General features: G+C 53.5%; 2 protein-coding genes across 2 annotated transcripts; both read left to right on the plus strand.

The window, feature by feature from the left end:
- Positions 1 to 10,680: 10,680 nt before the first annotated feature.
- Positions 10,681 to 11,478, plus strand: GJB5 (gap junction protein beta 5; the record flags this gene model as incomplete). Its single annotated transcript, XM_080655628.1, has 1 exon — positions 10,681 to 11,478. One exon carries the CDS (start codon positions 10,681 to 10,683, stop codon positions 11,476 to 11,478), a length of 798 nt encoding a protein of 265 aa, XP_080511754.1.
- A 2,879-nt stretch (positions 11,479 to 14,357) lies between these two features.
- Positions 14,358 to 15,161, plus strand: GJB4 (gap junction protein beta 4; the record flags this gene model as incomplete). Its single annotated transcript, XM_080656081.1, has 1 exon — positions 14,358 to 15,161. One exon carries the CDS (start codon positions 14,358 to 14,360, stop codon positions 15,159 to 15,161), a length of 804 nt encoding a protein of 267 aa, XP_080512207.1.
- Positions 15,162 to 15,668: the final 507 nt, after the last annotated feature.

Genomic DNA, 15,668 nt, shown 5'->3' on the forward strand with positions numbered 1-15,668 from the left:
GTGATGGAGTGAGTAACCTCCACAGGCAACTGAGCTTCATCCTGCTGGGGACAGACCCCTGGGGAAAAAGTAGGACATGGGCCTCACAGTTATCTCAACAGAAGGGTGAGGAGGCTGGTGGATTTATCCCCTAACTCTGTCAGTCATTGGTGGAGGGCTGTTCCCATTGGGGCATCAATTCACTTTTCTATCTCTTCCAAGTAGAATGAATGGAAACCACCTGGCCCTATAACTGAAACCCAAGTTTTGCTGCCTACAGCCACAAAAACCAAACTCATGAGACAGACGCTGGTGAAAAAGAAAAGTGATTTATTCAAGTGCCAGCCACCTGAAAAGGTGGGGCACTCTCGTCACAAAACCCATCTCTACATCTCAGCCCAGGCAGAGGTTTTTATAAGGAGGGAGAGGCAAAGCAGAACAAAGAAATCAAGAGGAGGGGATTGAAAACTTCTCTACATGCAAACCAGCACCATCTATTTCAATAAGGACCTCGAAACTGGTCAAGTGATGGTCTGGTGTGGTCATCCTGGTCTTTGTCATCCTGGTTCTACATCATCCTGGTTTTACATTTGAAGGTCAGCAAATCTCCCGGAACTGGGATGACTGAAGATTGGAGTCTGTATCTTCTGAAGTTAGTTCCTGGGATTCTTATACAAACACTAGAGGCCCAGTGCATGAAAATTCATGCACTGGAGGGGGGTCCCTCATCCTGGCCTGCCCTCTCTTACAGTCTGGGAGCCCTCAGGGGTGGGAGGCAACCCGGCGTTCAGGGGAAGGCGATGCCGCCATCACACCTCTACTGCTGCCACTGCCGGCAGCGCAAGCCTCGGCTGGCCCTGGTTACCTGAGCCTCGGGCTGGCCCTGGACATCTGGGGGGCTGAGGGGACTGGGGGACTCTGGAGGCAGGCACACAGAGTGGGCTGGACCCACCTGAGGGCGGGCCCGGCCGTGCCACACCTGCCACCCCAGCGGGGCTGAGGGAACTGGGCACTGCCATCTTGTGGCTGTGGGCACCACCATCTTTGAGGGTGTGGCAGTCAATTAGCATATTCCCTCCTTATTGGCTGTGGGCACTGCCATCTTTGTGAGGGTGTGATGGTCAATTAGCATATTCCCTCTTTATTAGATAGGATGCTGTTTATCTACAAGTTATATATTAATCAGAGTCAGCATTTGCAGAAACAATGTCAAATGAATGGAGGGGTAGGTTACAGTTCCCACTGTTACAGCCCCACAGGCCAACTTATCTTGTTCCCCAGGACCAAAAAGTTTTCTCTCTTTTGGGAACAGTAGTCTTGATGGTTAACTGGTGGGATACCAGGCCACAGTGCTTACGCTGCCTTTAGCCTGACCAACACTCAGGGGTAAGAGTGTTGGTCCCCAGAGAGAGTCCAACTCCCATGTCCCACACCCATTAACAGGGAGAACAGGCAGGAAGCAAGGAGGCCAGGACCTTCTCCTGAAGTGGGGGCTGAGGGAAGAGTCAGCCTGAGCCAGAACATGTTGAAGATGATGACAAGTCAGAAATGCCTGGGCTGGAAATTGAAGGGACAGAGAGAGCACAGGGGCTGTCCAGCCGTTCCTTCCCTTTCATCTAAGCATGCTTAGATGAGCGGAAGAAGTGAAGTCTTCTTCAGCCCTGATCCCTCTGCCCGCTGCCTTGCCTTCCTCCCTCCCTGGCAAGGTGCAAGCTGCACTTTCTCCGCCCACTGCCCTCTAGCTTCTGTCCCCACCACTCCGCTGAATTACTCTGGCAAAAGTCACCAGGAACCTCAACTGGCCTCACTGCAGGTGGGTTTCCTTGGGTGGCTCTTTCATGACAGTCTCCCCTTACCTGCCCACCCTGGTTTCTTTATCCCTGGCTGTTCTTTCTCCGCCGAAGGCAACTCTTTCTTGCCTGCTTCCTAAAATGCCAATGCTCCTCCTGGACCTTCTTCTCACTCAGCGCACTCTCCCAAAGCTGCCTTGTCCACTCCAATGACTCTCACCACCCACTTTGGGGCTCAGGACTCCAGCCATTCTTGCCAACACTGGCTGTGGACAGTCCATATGGCTGTCCTCCACACCCTCACTCAGCACATAAGACACTGACCTCACCAACTCCCAAACATCTGGGAGGAACCTGCGCATCACCTTACCCCCCCTCCCCTCAAAAACCAGCTTTTCTGCCCTAGCCAGCTTGGCTCAGTGGGTAGAGCATCAGCCTGCGGACTGAAGGGTCCCAGGTTCGATTCCAAACAAGGGCACAAGCCCGGGTTGCACGCTCGATCCCCAGTGGGGGGTGAACAGGAGGCAGCCAGTCAGTGGTTCTCTCTCATCATTGATATTTCTCTCTCTCTCTCTTTCTCTCTCTCTCGCTCTCTCTCTCTCTCTCTCTCTCTCTCTCCTATTTTCTCTCTGAAATCAATAAAAATATATTGTAAAAACAAACATCTTTTCCTCCTGTATTCCTTGCTTCTATCAATACACCCACCCCCTGCCAAATCACCAATATAGAAAACTGGGAACCATCCTGGGTCTTCCTCCTACCTCCCCCCTACAACCAGTCAGACCCCAAACACCACCAATTGTAATTATCCACTTTCCCAAATCCAGTTCTCTGGCTCATCTCCTGAGCCAAATCATTGCAGTAACTTTTTTCGTGGTCTCACATGCCTCTTCTCTCAAACAGAGAGAGCTTTCTAAACATATAGTGGCCCTCATTCAGGACTTCCATATTTATGCGTTTGTATACTCACTAAGATGTATTTGTTTAACCCTACATCAATACTCACGGTGCTTTCGCAGTCATTCATGGGCACGCACAGAGAAGTGAAAAATCTGAGGCTCCCGACATGCACGTCCCCAGCTAAGACTGAACAAGGCAATGCTCTGACCTCTTGTCTGAGCTCTCAAACTGTAAACAAATGTTCTAGTTGAGATCAATGTTTTGCCACTTTTTCACATTTTTGTGCTTTTAGAAAGTGGTTTTGCTGTTTGACTGGCCCCCAAGCATCGTGCCACAGTGCTATCCAGCGGTGCTAAGTGCAGGAAGCCTGTGATGTGCCTCAGTGGGAGGAGATACATGCGTGAGGTGAGCTTTGTTCAGGCGCCAGTTAGAGTGCTGTTGGCCGTTGAGTTCAGGGTCAATGATTCAACAATATATATGAGATAAGGTGTCTTGAACTGGAAACACATATAAAACAAAGTTATATGTTGTTCGGGTTGATGAAAATACTGCAACCAGAGGCTCACAAGAACTTAACCCTGTATTTCCCCCACCGGCAAACTTCAGTGTTTCCTAACTGAGTGTTCGTGGTGACCACACAGCGTAACTACTGCGAATAATGAGAATCGTCTGTACCAATCCAACGGTTCCCCCTGGCCTCCTCTGCACAGAGATAAATCCACGTTCCTTAGCAGAGTGTTCCAGGTCTTCAATGGTCAAGAAGGTCCTTGCTGACCTTCCAGGCACCTTGCCTTTTGGTGCCCTCATCGCTCCCCAGCTGGCCCACACACAAAAGCTCTTTGATTGTCTGTCTTTCCCAGAGGTCCTCTGCACACGTGTGCCCGCTGCCTCAAAGGCCTCTCTCCCCCTCGGCTCCTCTGGGTGATCTCCTATACATCCTTCAAGACCCAACTTCTAAGTCACTTGTCTGGCTCCCCGCTGGCAGAACTTGACACTCCCTTCTCTGTTATATGTTTCTTAGAGCACTTCTCACAGTGTTGTAGCTGACCCATTCCTACGTCTCCTCTCACCTGTACTTGGCAACAGTGTGATGGGAAGATGGGAAGGGGGATAGATGTGTGTGACTCTCTTTGTAGGGTGTGTGCATTTCATACGTCATTCATACGATAAACATACATGGAGACCTAACTTGCTACCAGGCACCATTCTAGGCTCCAGGGTACAGCAGTGAACAAAACAAAGCACTAGCCCTGGCCGGGTGGCTCAGTTGGTTAGAGCATCATCTCAATATGCCAAGGTTGTGAGTTCAATCCCTCGTTAGGACATAAACAAGAGGCAACCAATGAATGCATAAATAAATGGAACAACAAATCAATGTTTCTCTCTTTCCTTCCTCCTTTTCTCTAAAAAAAATCAAGAAATAAATGTAAAACAAAAACAAAGAACACTGCCCCGTGTGTGTGCAACACCGAGCCTGTAAGTGTGGCCTGTGTGTAACAGTGTGCACATGTGGAACTGCGTTGTGCTGGCTGGGGACCTGCAGTGTTTGTGGCTCTTAGACACACTGTCCATTGAATTCTAGCCCCGTGTGACCTGCTGATAAAGGGCATCTTAGAGTTAATTAGGCCAACAGGCCATGTCTACGCACTAATGAGAAACACTCCCAGGCGCTCCCTGCCTACTCTCCCCATCTCTCCAACAGTCACTGCCTGGCCCAGGTTTTGCCTTTTTAACCCAAAGACAACATCCATCCACATGAGATTTTCTCTGGTGAGGACATCTGTCTCCCCCTCCCTGCTCTGCCTCCCTACGTCTCAGAGAGAAAGGGCATAGGAATAGGGTAAGGGGGAGAAAGTCATTTTCTTGTGAATGCCTACCCCATGTCAGGTGTGTGTGGACAGCTTACATACCTCAGGGACAGTCGCAGGAAGGGCTTCCTCTGTGCCAGGCACTGTGCCATCACTGACCTCTGCTGGCAGGGGCAATAAGAACCCCAACCCATCAAGCTTGCCCTGCATCACACTCGGTGTCTTCTCAGGACACCCCTCACGGCACATGTCTCAGTGCACAGCAGAGAAACAGGGAGATTGCCTAGATCTAAAAGTAACAGAGGTGAGATTCAGATCCAGCAGTATGAGACCCCAGATACAGGGGTGTGGGGCCAGACACAGGGTTGTGGGGCCAGACGCAGGGATGTGGGGCCAGATGCAAGGGGTTCCCTGCCTTAAGGCAGGTCCCTTCAAATGGGAGGCACCTTCTCTGGGCAGCACAAGTACAGTCCAGCCTCTTCCCACTGGAGCTCACCCTCAAGGCCTTTCTTACGTCATCAGTGTGTCTCTGGGCCTGTCCCAGTCTGGGAGGCCCTGCCCAGCGTCTCTGATCCCCTCTCTATCTGTGTAGCCCAGCACCAAACACAGCACCTGGCACACAGCAGTGTCTCAGCAATGATTCTTGAATTTAAAATAAAGGTCAGCGGACTTCTGTCTGGAGAAAGCTGTGCCCCTCCCCCAGCCCTGATGCCAGACAATTCAGTTCTGCCCCCTCTGGTGCCTTTCAAGCTGCTGCCCCAGCACAGGAGCTCAGGGGGAGTGAGGAGCTCAGAGGAAGTGAGTTCGAGGGCCTGACTTCAGCTGCACCAGGACCACTATGAGGTGGTGTCCACCAACGCACAGGAGGCCACACAGTTTGCAGCGGTTACAGACTGCCCTACGCAGGCTCAGGTAGTGCAGGAGGATCCTGCTAGAGCCCAGCCCCCTGCGGGCCATGGGCATGCATGAGGGTCCTCAGTCGGCTTGCTCAGGTGGTCGCCCTGTTGGTTCTGAGATTCAGCCCATGGACCCTGCACATAGAACAACTAACCTCTTTTTCTTCTTGACCCCATCCTCTCCCCAAGACCTGCCCAACTTTTGCCTCTTCCTCTTCATTAGCCATTCCAAGCTTGGATCATCCCCTCCCACTCCCTACCCTCACCCTCAACATCGGAAGAACCTATCATCCCAGGCACCAATGTGAACTCAAAATCCTTTTATCTACCACCAGATAAACCAGAAATCCCTTATAGACACATATGGGTGTGTTTCCCCCAAAAAACGTCAGGACACAGAGAACACAACTCATGTGGCGTCACGTTCCCAGGTGCTGGAGACAGGTGCCAGGTCCCTCCTCAGGGGGCTCCAGGCTTGATGGGCCACTTGACAAGGCCATTATCAGTCCTTTAACAGTATGAGCACAGAGAGTAGGGAAGGTAGGCGAGAAGCCAGGTTGTGGCACTCAAAGGAATTAAAGGGGGCATTTAATGGGGCTGGTGGGAGCAGGGGTCAGATCATGATGCCCCTCCAGGTTAGGAAGCTTACTGGGTAAGGGGGTGAGGGGGAGATGTGAGTTTTTTGGAAGAAAGTTTCATAATAAATATATAGCCTAGCCGAAACCGGTTTGGCTCAGTGGATAGAGCGTCGGCCTGCGGACTGAAGGGTCCCGGGTTCGATTCCGGTCAAGGGCATGTACCTTGGTTGCGGGCACATCCCCAGTGGGGGGTGTGCAGGAGGCAGCTGATCGATGTTTCTCTCTCATCGATGTTTCTGGCTCTCTATCCCTCTCCCTTCCTCTCTGTAACATATCAATAAAAATATATTTTAAAAAATAAATAAATAAATAAATAAATAGCCTGTTTTGTTAACATACCTAACCCAAAACACTGTACATTTAGCCTCATCCTTCCCACTACCAGCTTACTGGGTCCCCTGTTCCTTCAGTGCTCCCAGAACACCTGTTTCCCATGTCCCCGTGCTTGGGGAGGGGGCAGGTGAGATCTGCCTGGGACCTCCCGCCCTGGGACGGTGCCTCCATCAGGAAGTGCATTCTGATCCCCAGACACTTGGCCTATAGCTGCAGCTGTCACCCTCCTAGGCTTTGGGTCTCCTCCTTCCTCTGGGGGAGATGACATTCTGGGGCCTGACCCACCTTTGTCTCAGCCCAGAAGGCCACACAGGTGCTCCCTGGAGGTGGTCCAACAGTCTCCCCATTCGGTCTCCTTCCAGTCTCCTCCCCCCACCCGTCCCAGTCACCACAGATTTGCTAACATCCCTGCCCAGTAGCCAGAGGAGCCTGAGAAGTCCCCTGTAGGTAGGAGCTCCGGTGAGCCTGCTGCAGAGACTAATAAAGGTGTGAATGGATCTTTAAAAAAATCAATAAATAACAAGGGTTGCTGGAAGGCCAATGTGTGTGGTGTTAACAGTGGTTCTCAACCTTCCTAATGCCGTGACCCTTTAATACAGTTCCTCATGTTGTGGTGACCCCCAACCATAAAATTATTTTCGTTGCTACTTCATAACTGTAATTTTGCTACTGTTATGAATCGTAATGTAAATATCTGTGTTTTCTGATGGTCTTAGGCGACCCACAGGTTGAGAACCACTGCTATAGAGCCTAAGACCATTGGAAAACACATATATTTACATTACGATTCATAACAGTAGCAAAATTACAGTTATGAAGTAGCAACGAAAATAATTTTATGGTTGGGGGTCACCACAACATGAGGAACTGTATTAAAGGGTCGCGGCATTAGGAAGGTTGAGAACCACTGTGTTAGAAGAAGCAGCTCCCTGGGGGGAAGATATGGGGGAAGAACAGTCATCGTGGAGGGTTTGGGGAGGGGCTTGGTGTGAATGTTTTGGGGAGGGGGAGGCAGTGTATGCAGGAGAGAGTAGCTCTCTGTGCAACTCGTCATGCACTCAGCGTTGGGGTGCAAAGACTAAACTGGGTTCGGCAGCAACAGGATGGGGAGACTATTCCATGACCTCTTCGCAGTCAGTAAGAAGCTGTGCAGCTGGTACTAGACTTATTAGTTGGTAATCAAAGACCAAGTTGGCGAGTTCCTGGGGTCCAGGGGCTAGTTCACTTTTCGCTCACAACAAGCCCCCCAAAAGTCTATGGGTGTGGATTGATGTGTTCATTCAACAGAAGGGTCCCACCTGGAACAAGCTCAGTTAAGATCAGCTATTCCAATACAAACTGATGATGACGTGGAAGCTCAGGGCCATGGAAGCCCAGAGATGGGGCCCTACGCCACCTGGAGCGGCACAATCAAGGAAGGCTTCTTGGAGGAGTAGGCTAGGTGAGAGAATGCCTAGCCGGTTTGGCTCAGTGGATAGAGCATTGGCCTGCAGACTGAAGGGTTCCAAATTGGATTCCAGTCAAGGGCACATGTCTGAGTTGCAGGGTCGATCCCCAGTAGGGGGCATGCAGGAGGCAGCCAATCAATGATTCGTATCATTGATGTTTCTATCTCTGTCTCCCTCTCCCTTCCTCTCTGAAATCAATAAAAATATATTTATTTTAAAACAAGAAAGAAAGGTGAGAGAAGGAGATTCAAGTGGGGGCAATTGGTGGAGCAAAGGCATTTAGGCTGGAGACAGATCTGGGAGTCACAGCATTTCCAAAGGTAACTGAAGCTGTGAGAATAGAAGGCCATGGAGAAGCAATCAGAGAAAGAGGAGAGTCTGGAGACCAAGAAGTAACAGAGGGGAATTTTCAGAAATTTCTAGGTTCCACCCACACAAGGCCAGGGATGGGAGGACAAGCAGGGGGTCAGAGAGGACCTGTGGTTCTCTCCTGAGAGGATGCCAGGATTCTGGGCTTAGCTCCCTGGGAGGAGTGAATACCTGAGTTTCCTGGGCCACATCAGAGGCAGCCTGGGAAGGGTGGAGCCCAGCCAATCGCCCTGCTAAGTGCAGCTCCTCCCCTTCCTAGGCCAGCGACACACCCAAGCTGCAGCGCTCTCTCAGGTTCCATCCCAGGAATGGGCTTCCCCAAACACCCTCTCTGGTTCTGACATGAGTTCCGGCTGCCTGCTGAGTCCACCGCTGGCTGTCAGGAGCCAGTCCCCGGAGAGCCCTGAGGAGTAGCCACTCAGGTAAGGTCATCTGTATCCAAATGTACCTTGCCCCTTGGTACACCTGGCGGACGGGAACTTCTCTGGTGGAGAGCTGAGGAAGGTGACCTGGACATATCCGCCACCCTGGGTCCTGATGGTGGAGAAATAAAGGGCTCCTCCCTGCTCTGCTCTGGGATTTTCCCAACTGAGCAGAGGTGGGAGGCAGGGACTGAGCGGAGAGGAGCTCACAGGGAAATCGGGAGCTGGGCAAGCGGAGCAGCGCTGCCTGGGCCTGCATGGCCCTACCCTGCCCCACCCCACGTGGGCTGGGCCTAGAGCCCCTGGGAATTCAGGGCTGGAGCCTCCTGGTTATTCCCTGAGAAGCTTCCAGGAGTTCCACCCCCTTAGCAGGACTGAGCAAAGCCCAGCTGATGATTCACAGCAGGGGCCCCCATTTCCCAGCGAAGAGTGGTGGAGACAGAACAGTGGAGAGAGAGGGTAGGGAGCAGACACCCCAGCCTCCCTCAGCCAGGACCTACCTGGTAGAGGAGGGAGTGGGCACAGACCAGACACCCAGGCAACTTTCCAGGAAAGGGGCCTAGCCCCCGAGTGTGGGTTCTGGAGCCAGCCTGCCTGAGTTCCAATCCCAGCTCTGCCACTTACCAGCTGTATAACTGTGAGCAGATTAATTAACCTCTCTGTGCTCCACTTTCCTCATCCAGAAATTGGGAATAAAAATTACCATACCCTTTCCTATAGTTGCTGCTGCATTGATTCATGCAAAGGGCTCAGAATAGAGCCTGGTGCTGCATACACACCCAACAAGTATTGGCTCTCACCATTACCCTGCTTGACTGCTGCAGGTCCTGGGGGTCAGACAGCCTGGTGACCTTCAGCCGGGACCAGCAGTCAGCAGGCATCAGGAGCCCCTTAGAGAGAGGGGCTGTGCAGACAAGCTCCCTAGGTCCTGGGGACCGGCAGGGTGGGACTAGTGCCTGGGCCTCTCCCTGGAAGAACCAGCCAGAAGAATTCCAAGAGGGAAAGTGGGTGCCCCTCACTCTGAACAGCAGTCCCATTCCTTAAATGAAGCTAAATCCGATTCCTGTGTCTAGCACACCAAACTTGCCAGCAGGAGTAATGAAAGCAGCATTTCCCATTTTGGTGTCTTGACAAGGCTATTCCATACGATGATGAAAATGGATTCTGTGGTCAAAGGAGTCTGGACAATGCTGTATATTCTGTCCCTCTGTGAGAGATTCACACTGTGAGTCCATTAGCCTGGTCCCGAGAAGGGGCCTATTTCACTTTGCCGAACGCAATGAAAGCTTTGCTTTCTTGAACACAGGTTCCTTTTCTCTCACTACTCCAATGGCCAGCCTATGGGATAGGGTTCCATGGAACACCAGTCTGGTAAACACTGCATTACCAGGCTACTCGAGAAAGCTTATTGTATAAAAAGAGAGCCGTTGACCCCTACCTTATCTTTCAGCTGGATTGCCATTGGCCTTGCTTCAGGTGAGTTGCACCTGAGCAGGATGTGTTCTGGATAATTTAACTGAGTGTTAAGACCCGGTGGGAGTTTGTGGGCAAGTTTCCAGCCTCCTCTCCAACCCAATCCTCCAAGTCAAATAAAAGGCAAAGAGCAGGTTCCCCTTGCGAGGGGCTGCCTAAGAGGAGGGAGCAGTGCACAGAAAGGAGAGAAGTCTTCCCAAGGCTCAACCCCCTGGGCAGGAGGGCCAGGGCTGGAACAGAGGGAGAAGGCAGAATGTCCCTCCTACTTAAGCCTTCGCTCTGCAGGATTGCAAGACCAGAGCCACAGGCCCTGAGAGGACTGAGGGGCTCCCAGGACTCGCCTTCACCCACTTTTATGGGTAAGAGTTGGGTTCTTCACTTAACTACTTATGCTCAGATCCCAGCTCTGCACCTAATAGTTGTGTAACCTTGTATCACCCCTCTAAACCTCAGTTTCCTCCATCTGTAAAATGGGTTCAATGATAGAACCTAGCTCCTCTGGGACTGTGAGGATTAGATACGATGACATGTTTCTCTCAAGTGTTCCCAGTGACTACTTGATAAATGTGGGGGACTCTTATTATCATTCCCCTGCAGCAGCAGCAGCCGACGCCTGGATCCACCATGAACTGGGGGATCTTCGAGGGGCTCCTAAGTGGGGTCAACAAGTACTCCACAGCCTTCGGGCGCATCTGGCTGTCTCTGGTCTTCATCTTCCGAGTGCTGGTGTACGTGGTGACAGCTGAGCGTGTGTGGAGTGACGACCACAAGGATTTCGACTGCAACACCCGCCAGCCGGGCTGCTCCAACGTCTGCTATGACGAGTTCTTCCCTGTGTCCCACGTGCGCCTCTGGGCCCTGCAGCTCATCCTGGTCACGTGCCCCTCGCTGCTGGTGGTCATGCACGTGGCCTACCGGGAGGCACGGGAGAAGAAGCACCGAGAGGCAGTAGGGGAGGACGGCGGGCGCCTCTACCCGAACCCCGGCAAGAAGCGGGGTGGGCTCTGGTGGACATATGTCTTCAGCCTGGTGTTCAAGGCCGGCATAGACACCATCTTCCTCTACGTGTTCCACTCGTTGTACCCCAGATACATCCTCCCTCCTGTGGTCAAGTGCCACGCGGCTCCGTGTCCCAACATCGTGGACTGCTTCATCTCCAAGCCCTCGGAGAAGAACATCTTCACCCTCTTCATGGTCGTCACGGCCGCCATGTGCATCCTGCTCAACCTCGTGGAGCTGGCTTACCTGGTGAGCAAGAGGTGCCGCGAGTGCCTGGCCGCGAGGAAAGCCAGGGCCGCCAGCGCCTCTTCCTGCAAACAGGAGGACCTCCTCTCAGGGGACCTCATCTTCCTGGGCTCAGACACTCACCCTCCTCTCTTACCAGACCTCGCTCGAGACTATGTGAAGAAAACCATCCTGTGAGGGGCTGCCTGCACTGGGCTGGCCAGGTGGGCCCAGCATCTGTCACGGGTGTGGCCTTAGCGGTGGGAAGCTCCTGCCACCTGCCCAGCTGTGTGGCCTTGGGCACTTCCATTTCCTTTTGTGTAAAATGGAGATGGTGACGCCACCTCATTGGGTTGTTGCTATGAGGAAGAGTTTAATTAGAGAACAGATGTGCAAGGCACTTTCATGTGTGGGACCCACGGCCAGGGCTTAATAAAAGTCCACTCCTCCACTGATTCAAGGTGCCCTTTGCTTCTTCAGCCTTTGTGACCCTTATCGGGTCATTCGGTCACTCTCTCTGCCCCTGGTCCAGCCAGGTGAGGGGCCATCCTCTCCCCCAGAAAGGGTGCCCAGCACTCCTAGGGGTCATGCTGCCTGCTCGTGCCTTTAACCTCCGTTGCAGTTTTAGGCCTGCAAAGAGAATGCATCTTAGAATGTGGGGAGCGGCGTTGGGCAGTCAAAAGTTCAGGACTGGAGTTAGAACGTTTGCATTCCAGCCCAGGTTTCATCGGGACTCTGGGAAAGTGACTTCGGCTCCTGTCCAAATGGGTGAATGCACCTGTGAGGCTGTTCAGAGGACTGATGAGCTCATGGTGTACATGGGGTTAGCCGGCTGTAAAAGGCCACATAAATGTTAATCATTGGTATTAGGGAGCGCTGGATAAATGCTTGTGGGAAATGAGGCAGAGCCCCTCCCTGGCTACACATTAACCTTCACTGCCCTGAGGCCCCTCTGCAGTCCCACTGCGTCCCACTTCGGCTTCCCCGGAGGCCTGGCCACAGAGGACTGACAGCTGGGGCATGTCATGCCGCCAACCTGCACTCCTTGTCTCCACCAGGGCAGTGGGTTCCCTCGTCTAGAACACAGCCAGCCCCTCCCATCCCCTACACGCCTTACCAGCAGCCCAAGCTCTAGTCCCTAGAAATGCCCCCACCAGGGTAGGATGCTGAATCAAGATTGCCCCTTTCCATAGATGTCAGCTGCTGAGGACTTCAGAACCAGCCTTCCAGAGAAAGGGGCAGGAGAGAGGCCTGGGGACAGGGGGCAATAAAGCAACAAAAAGTGGATAGGAGCAATGCCATTGTTGCTGGCCCGGGCTTGGAGAATGAGGATACCAGGCAGGCTCCTGCCTGCCCCCCACCCGCCCCTCACTGCAGTCTCACCTACATACCTGCCAGACCAGGTAGCTCGACCCAACCATGCCCAGCCAGGCTGGAGAAGGCGTGGGCCAGGAGAAAAGAGCCACAGGTGTTTGCTCTGAATATGTGCCCGGGGAAGTCCGCCAGCCTGCCTGCCCACCCGCTCACTCTCCTTGGCTCATTGGCTCAGAAAGCCCCGCCCAGCAGGGCAGTAAAGAACAAAAGCTGCCTCTGGGAGGCCCTCAGGCAGACGGGCCAGCCCAGGGACTGGAGAGAGGCTTCGGGACCCAAGAAAGGTGAGGACCAAATTGGGCAGGAGGCTGGGCTGGGGAGCAGGGACCAACAGGTCTGAGGATCCCAGGGAACCTTGGTTGTGGGCCGGGCTCCAGGGAAAAGCAGAGGGGACTGAGAATCCCTGAGGGAAGCCCCAAAGAAGAGAAGGAATGTCCTTCCAGACTGAAGGGAGGACAGAGGACCAGAGGAGAGACGGGAAAAGGAAGGCTCAGGAAGATGTGGCGTTTCTATTTGGTTTAGCAAACATTGTGTGTTCACTGGGCCAGGCCCAGTGCTGAGTCCTGTGGATACAGACACGATAAGACAGGGGGCTGCCCTCCAGAAGGGTCATCTGGCATAGAAGGTAGTTAAATAGACCATCTGAGTATCCATGAAAGAAGGAGGATGCTCAGAAAATGTCCCAAAGGCATGAGGTCTGAAGACACTGAGTTCTGAGACAGGGACAGAGGAGGGGCTGGGTCAGAGATGGAACATGATGACACTCCAATTAGAGGGTGTGGAGGATGGAGCACACAGGACAGGGACCTGAATGGAAATACTAGGAGATTTGGCTAGCAAACAGCCACTAAGCAAATGCAGAAGGGGATGTCCATGAGACAAAAGGTAAATGGGGGCGAGGACCGTGCCAGAATCCCGCCTCCGTCCCTGCCCCAGTCCCTCCCCTAAAGCCAGAATGGTAGCAATTCCGGAGGAATCCACTGTGGTCAGGACAGTCAGCAAACGGGACCAGCACCCAGAGGGTGGGGACTGGGTGGGCCAGGATGATGCCAAGGCACCATTGTTCCAAAGAGAGAGCCTGTTTGGTTTGGGAGGGAAAATCAAGGCGGGGATGTCCTGGGGCCAGAGAGGAGGATGAAAATGGATATCGCTCAAGCGTTTGCCTAAGAGGCTGATAGGAAGGCACCCAGTTCAGGGCCTGGCTCCTGTTGGAGGAAACTGGAGGATAAAGATACACATCCCTCTCTCCTGCCCTGGTCCAGCCCTGGAGCGAATGGCAAAGTGGATCAGTCAATCCACACCTTCTTACTGCTTCTTTAGAAGTCGGTGACCCACAGGGCTGAAAGGAGTCAGAGGTTGGCAGGCACGTCCATGCAGGACGATTATCCCTCACACGTATCTATTACTTCATAGAATAAAATATCCCCTGATTTTGGAACTGGAAGACAGAAGTTCAAGACCAGCTCTACCACTTCCAGCTGTGAGGCCTCGAGCAGGTACCTCTCTGGGCCTTAGCTTGCTCCCTGTGAAATGGGGACAGTGGCAATCCCTACCCCGCCAAGTCATAGCGAGTGAGGACAGATGACACAGTGGTTGTGAAAGAGTTTTGCCGATCACATCTTTAATAAAGGGCACCCATTTCCAGGTTCTCCCCGGCCTGAGTGGGTGCACGCAGGTGTACACCGCCCGTGTGAGGAACCACCAGCATGAACTGGGCATCCCTGCAGGGCCTCCTGAGTGGCGTCAACAAGTACTCTACGGCGCTCGGCCGCATCTGGCTGTCGGTGGTGTTCATCTTCCGGGTGCTGGTGTTCGTGGTGGCGGCGGAGGACGTGTGGGATGATGAGCAGAAGGACTTCGTCTGCAACACCAAGCAGCCGGGCTGCCCCAACGTCTGCTATGACGAGTTCTTCCCCGTGTCCCACGTGCGCCTCTGGGCCCTGCAGCTCATCCTGGTCACGTGCCCCTCGCTGCTGGTGGTCATGCACGTGGCCTACCGGGAGGAGCGGGAGCGGAGGCACCGTCTGAAGCACGGGCCCAACGCCCCGTCCCTGTATGACAATCCAAGCAAGAAGCGGGGTGGGCTCTGGTGGACATACTTGCTGAGCCTCATTTTCAAGGCCACCGTGGACTCCGGCTTCCTCTACACCTTCCACCGCCTCTACCAGGGGCATTACGACATGCCCCGCGTGGTGGCCTGCTCCCAGCCGCCCTGCCCCCACACTGTGGACTGCTACATCTCCCGACCCACGGAGAAGAAGGTCTTCACCTACTTCATGGTGGCCACAGCTGTGATCTGCATCCTGCTCAACCTCAGTGAGGTCGCCTACCTGGTGGGCAAGAGGTGCCTGGAGATCGTGGGCCCCAGGCGCCATCGGTCTCGGCGCCGGAGTCGCCTGCATGATTCGTGCCCCCCATATGCCCTCTCCCAGGGAGACCACCCCCAAGATGGGAACTCTGTCCTAATGAAGGCCAGCTCGGCTGTGGTGGATGCAGGTGGGTATCCGTAACCTGTGAGGTTGGCAACTGGGACCACCATGTCCCCCACCTGTTCCCTGAGGCCACACAGGACAGTGGCACTTTCTGCAGCAAGGCATGCAAGGAAGGGGGCTGTGGGGCTCAGGAAGCCCAGCCAGGGGCCAGTACTGGGGGGAAGTTCTGTCTCAGGGTCCTGAGCCCCAGGGGAAGAAGGTTTAATGGCAGGCATTTTATATATGGCAATAGGGGATGCCAAAACCCTTAATAAATATGATTTTCTCAGTACCTTGCAGACCAGGTGGGGAGTGATGGGTAGGAGAGCAGGGGGGTCACAAGGACCTTGAAGAGGAGGCCAGGACCACTCAGTGGGCACCTGAGCCTGGGAACCTCAGATCCTGGTTCAGCCATCACCCACCTCACACACACACACATACAAACACACACTTAGTGTGCCCTCAGGACATGGTGGGGAATACCAAAGACAGAGACTTTTCCAGGAGTTTCTGGACTCTCCAACCAGCTGGCAAGGCAGGAGAGGG

This window comes from Plecotus auritus (genome assembly GCF_963455305.1).
Source record: "Plecotus auritus genome assembly, chromosome: 2".
Taxonomy (NCBI): Eukaryota; Metazoa; Chordata; class Mammalia; order Chiroptera; family Vespertilionidae; genus Plecotus; species Plecotus auritus.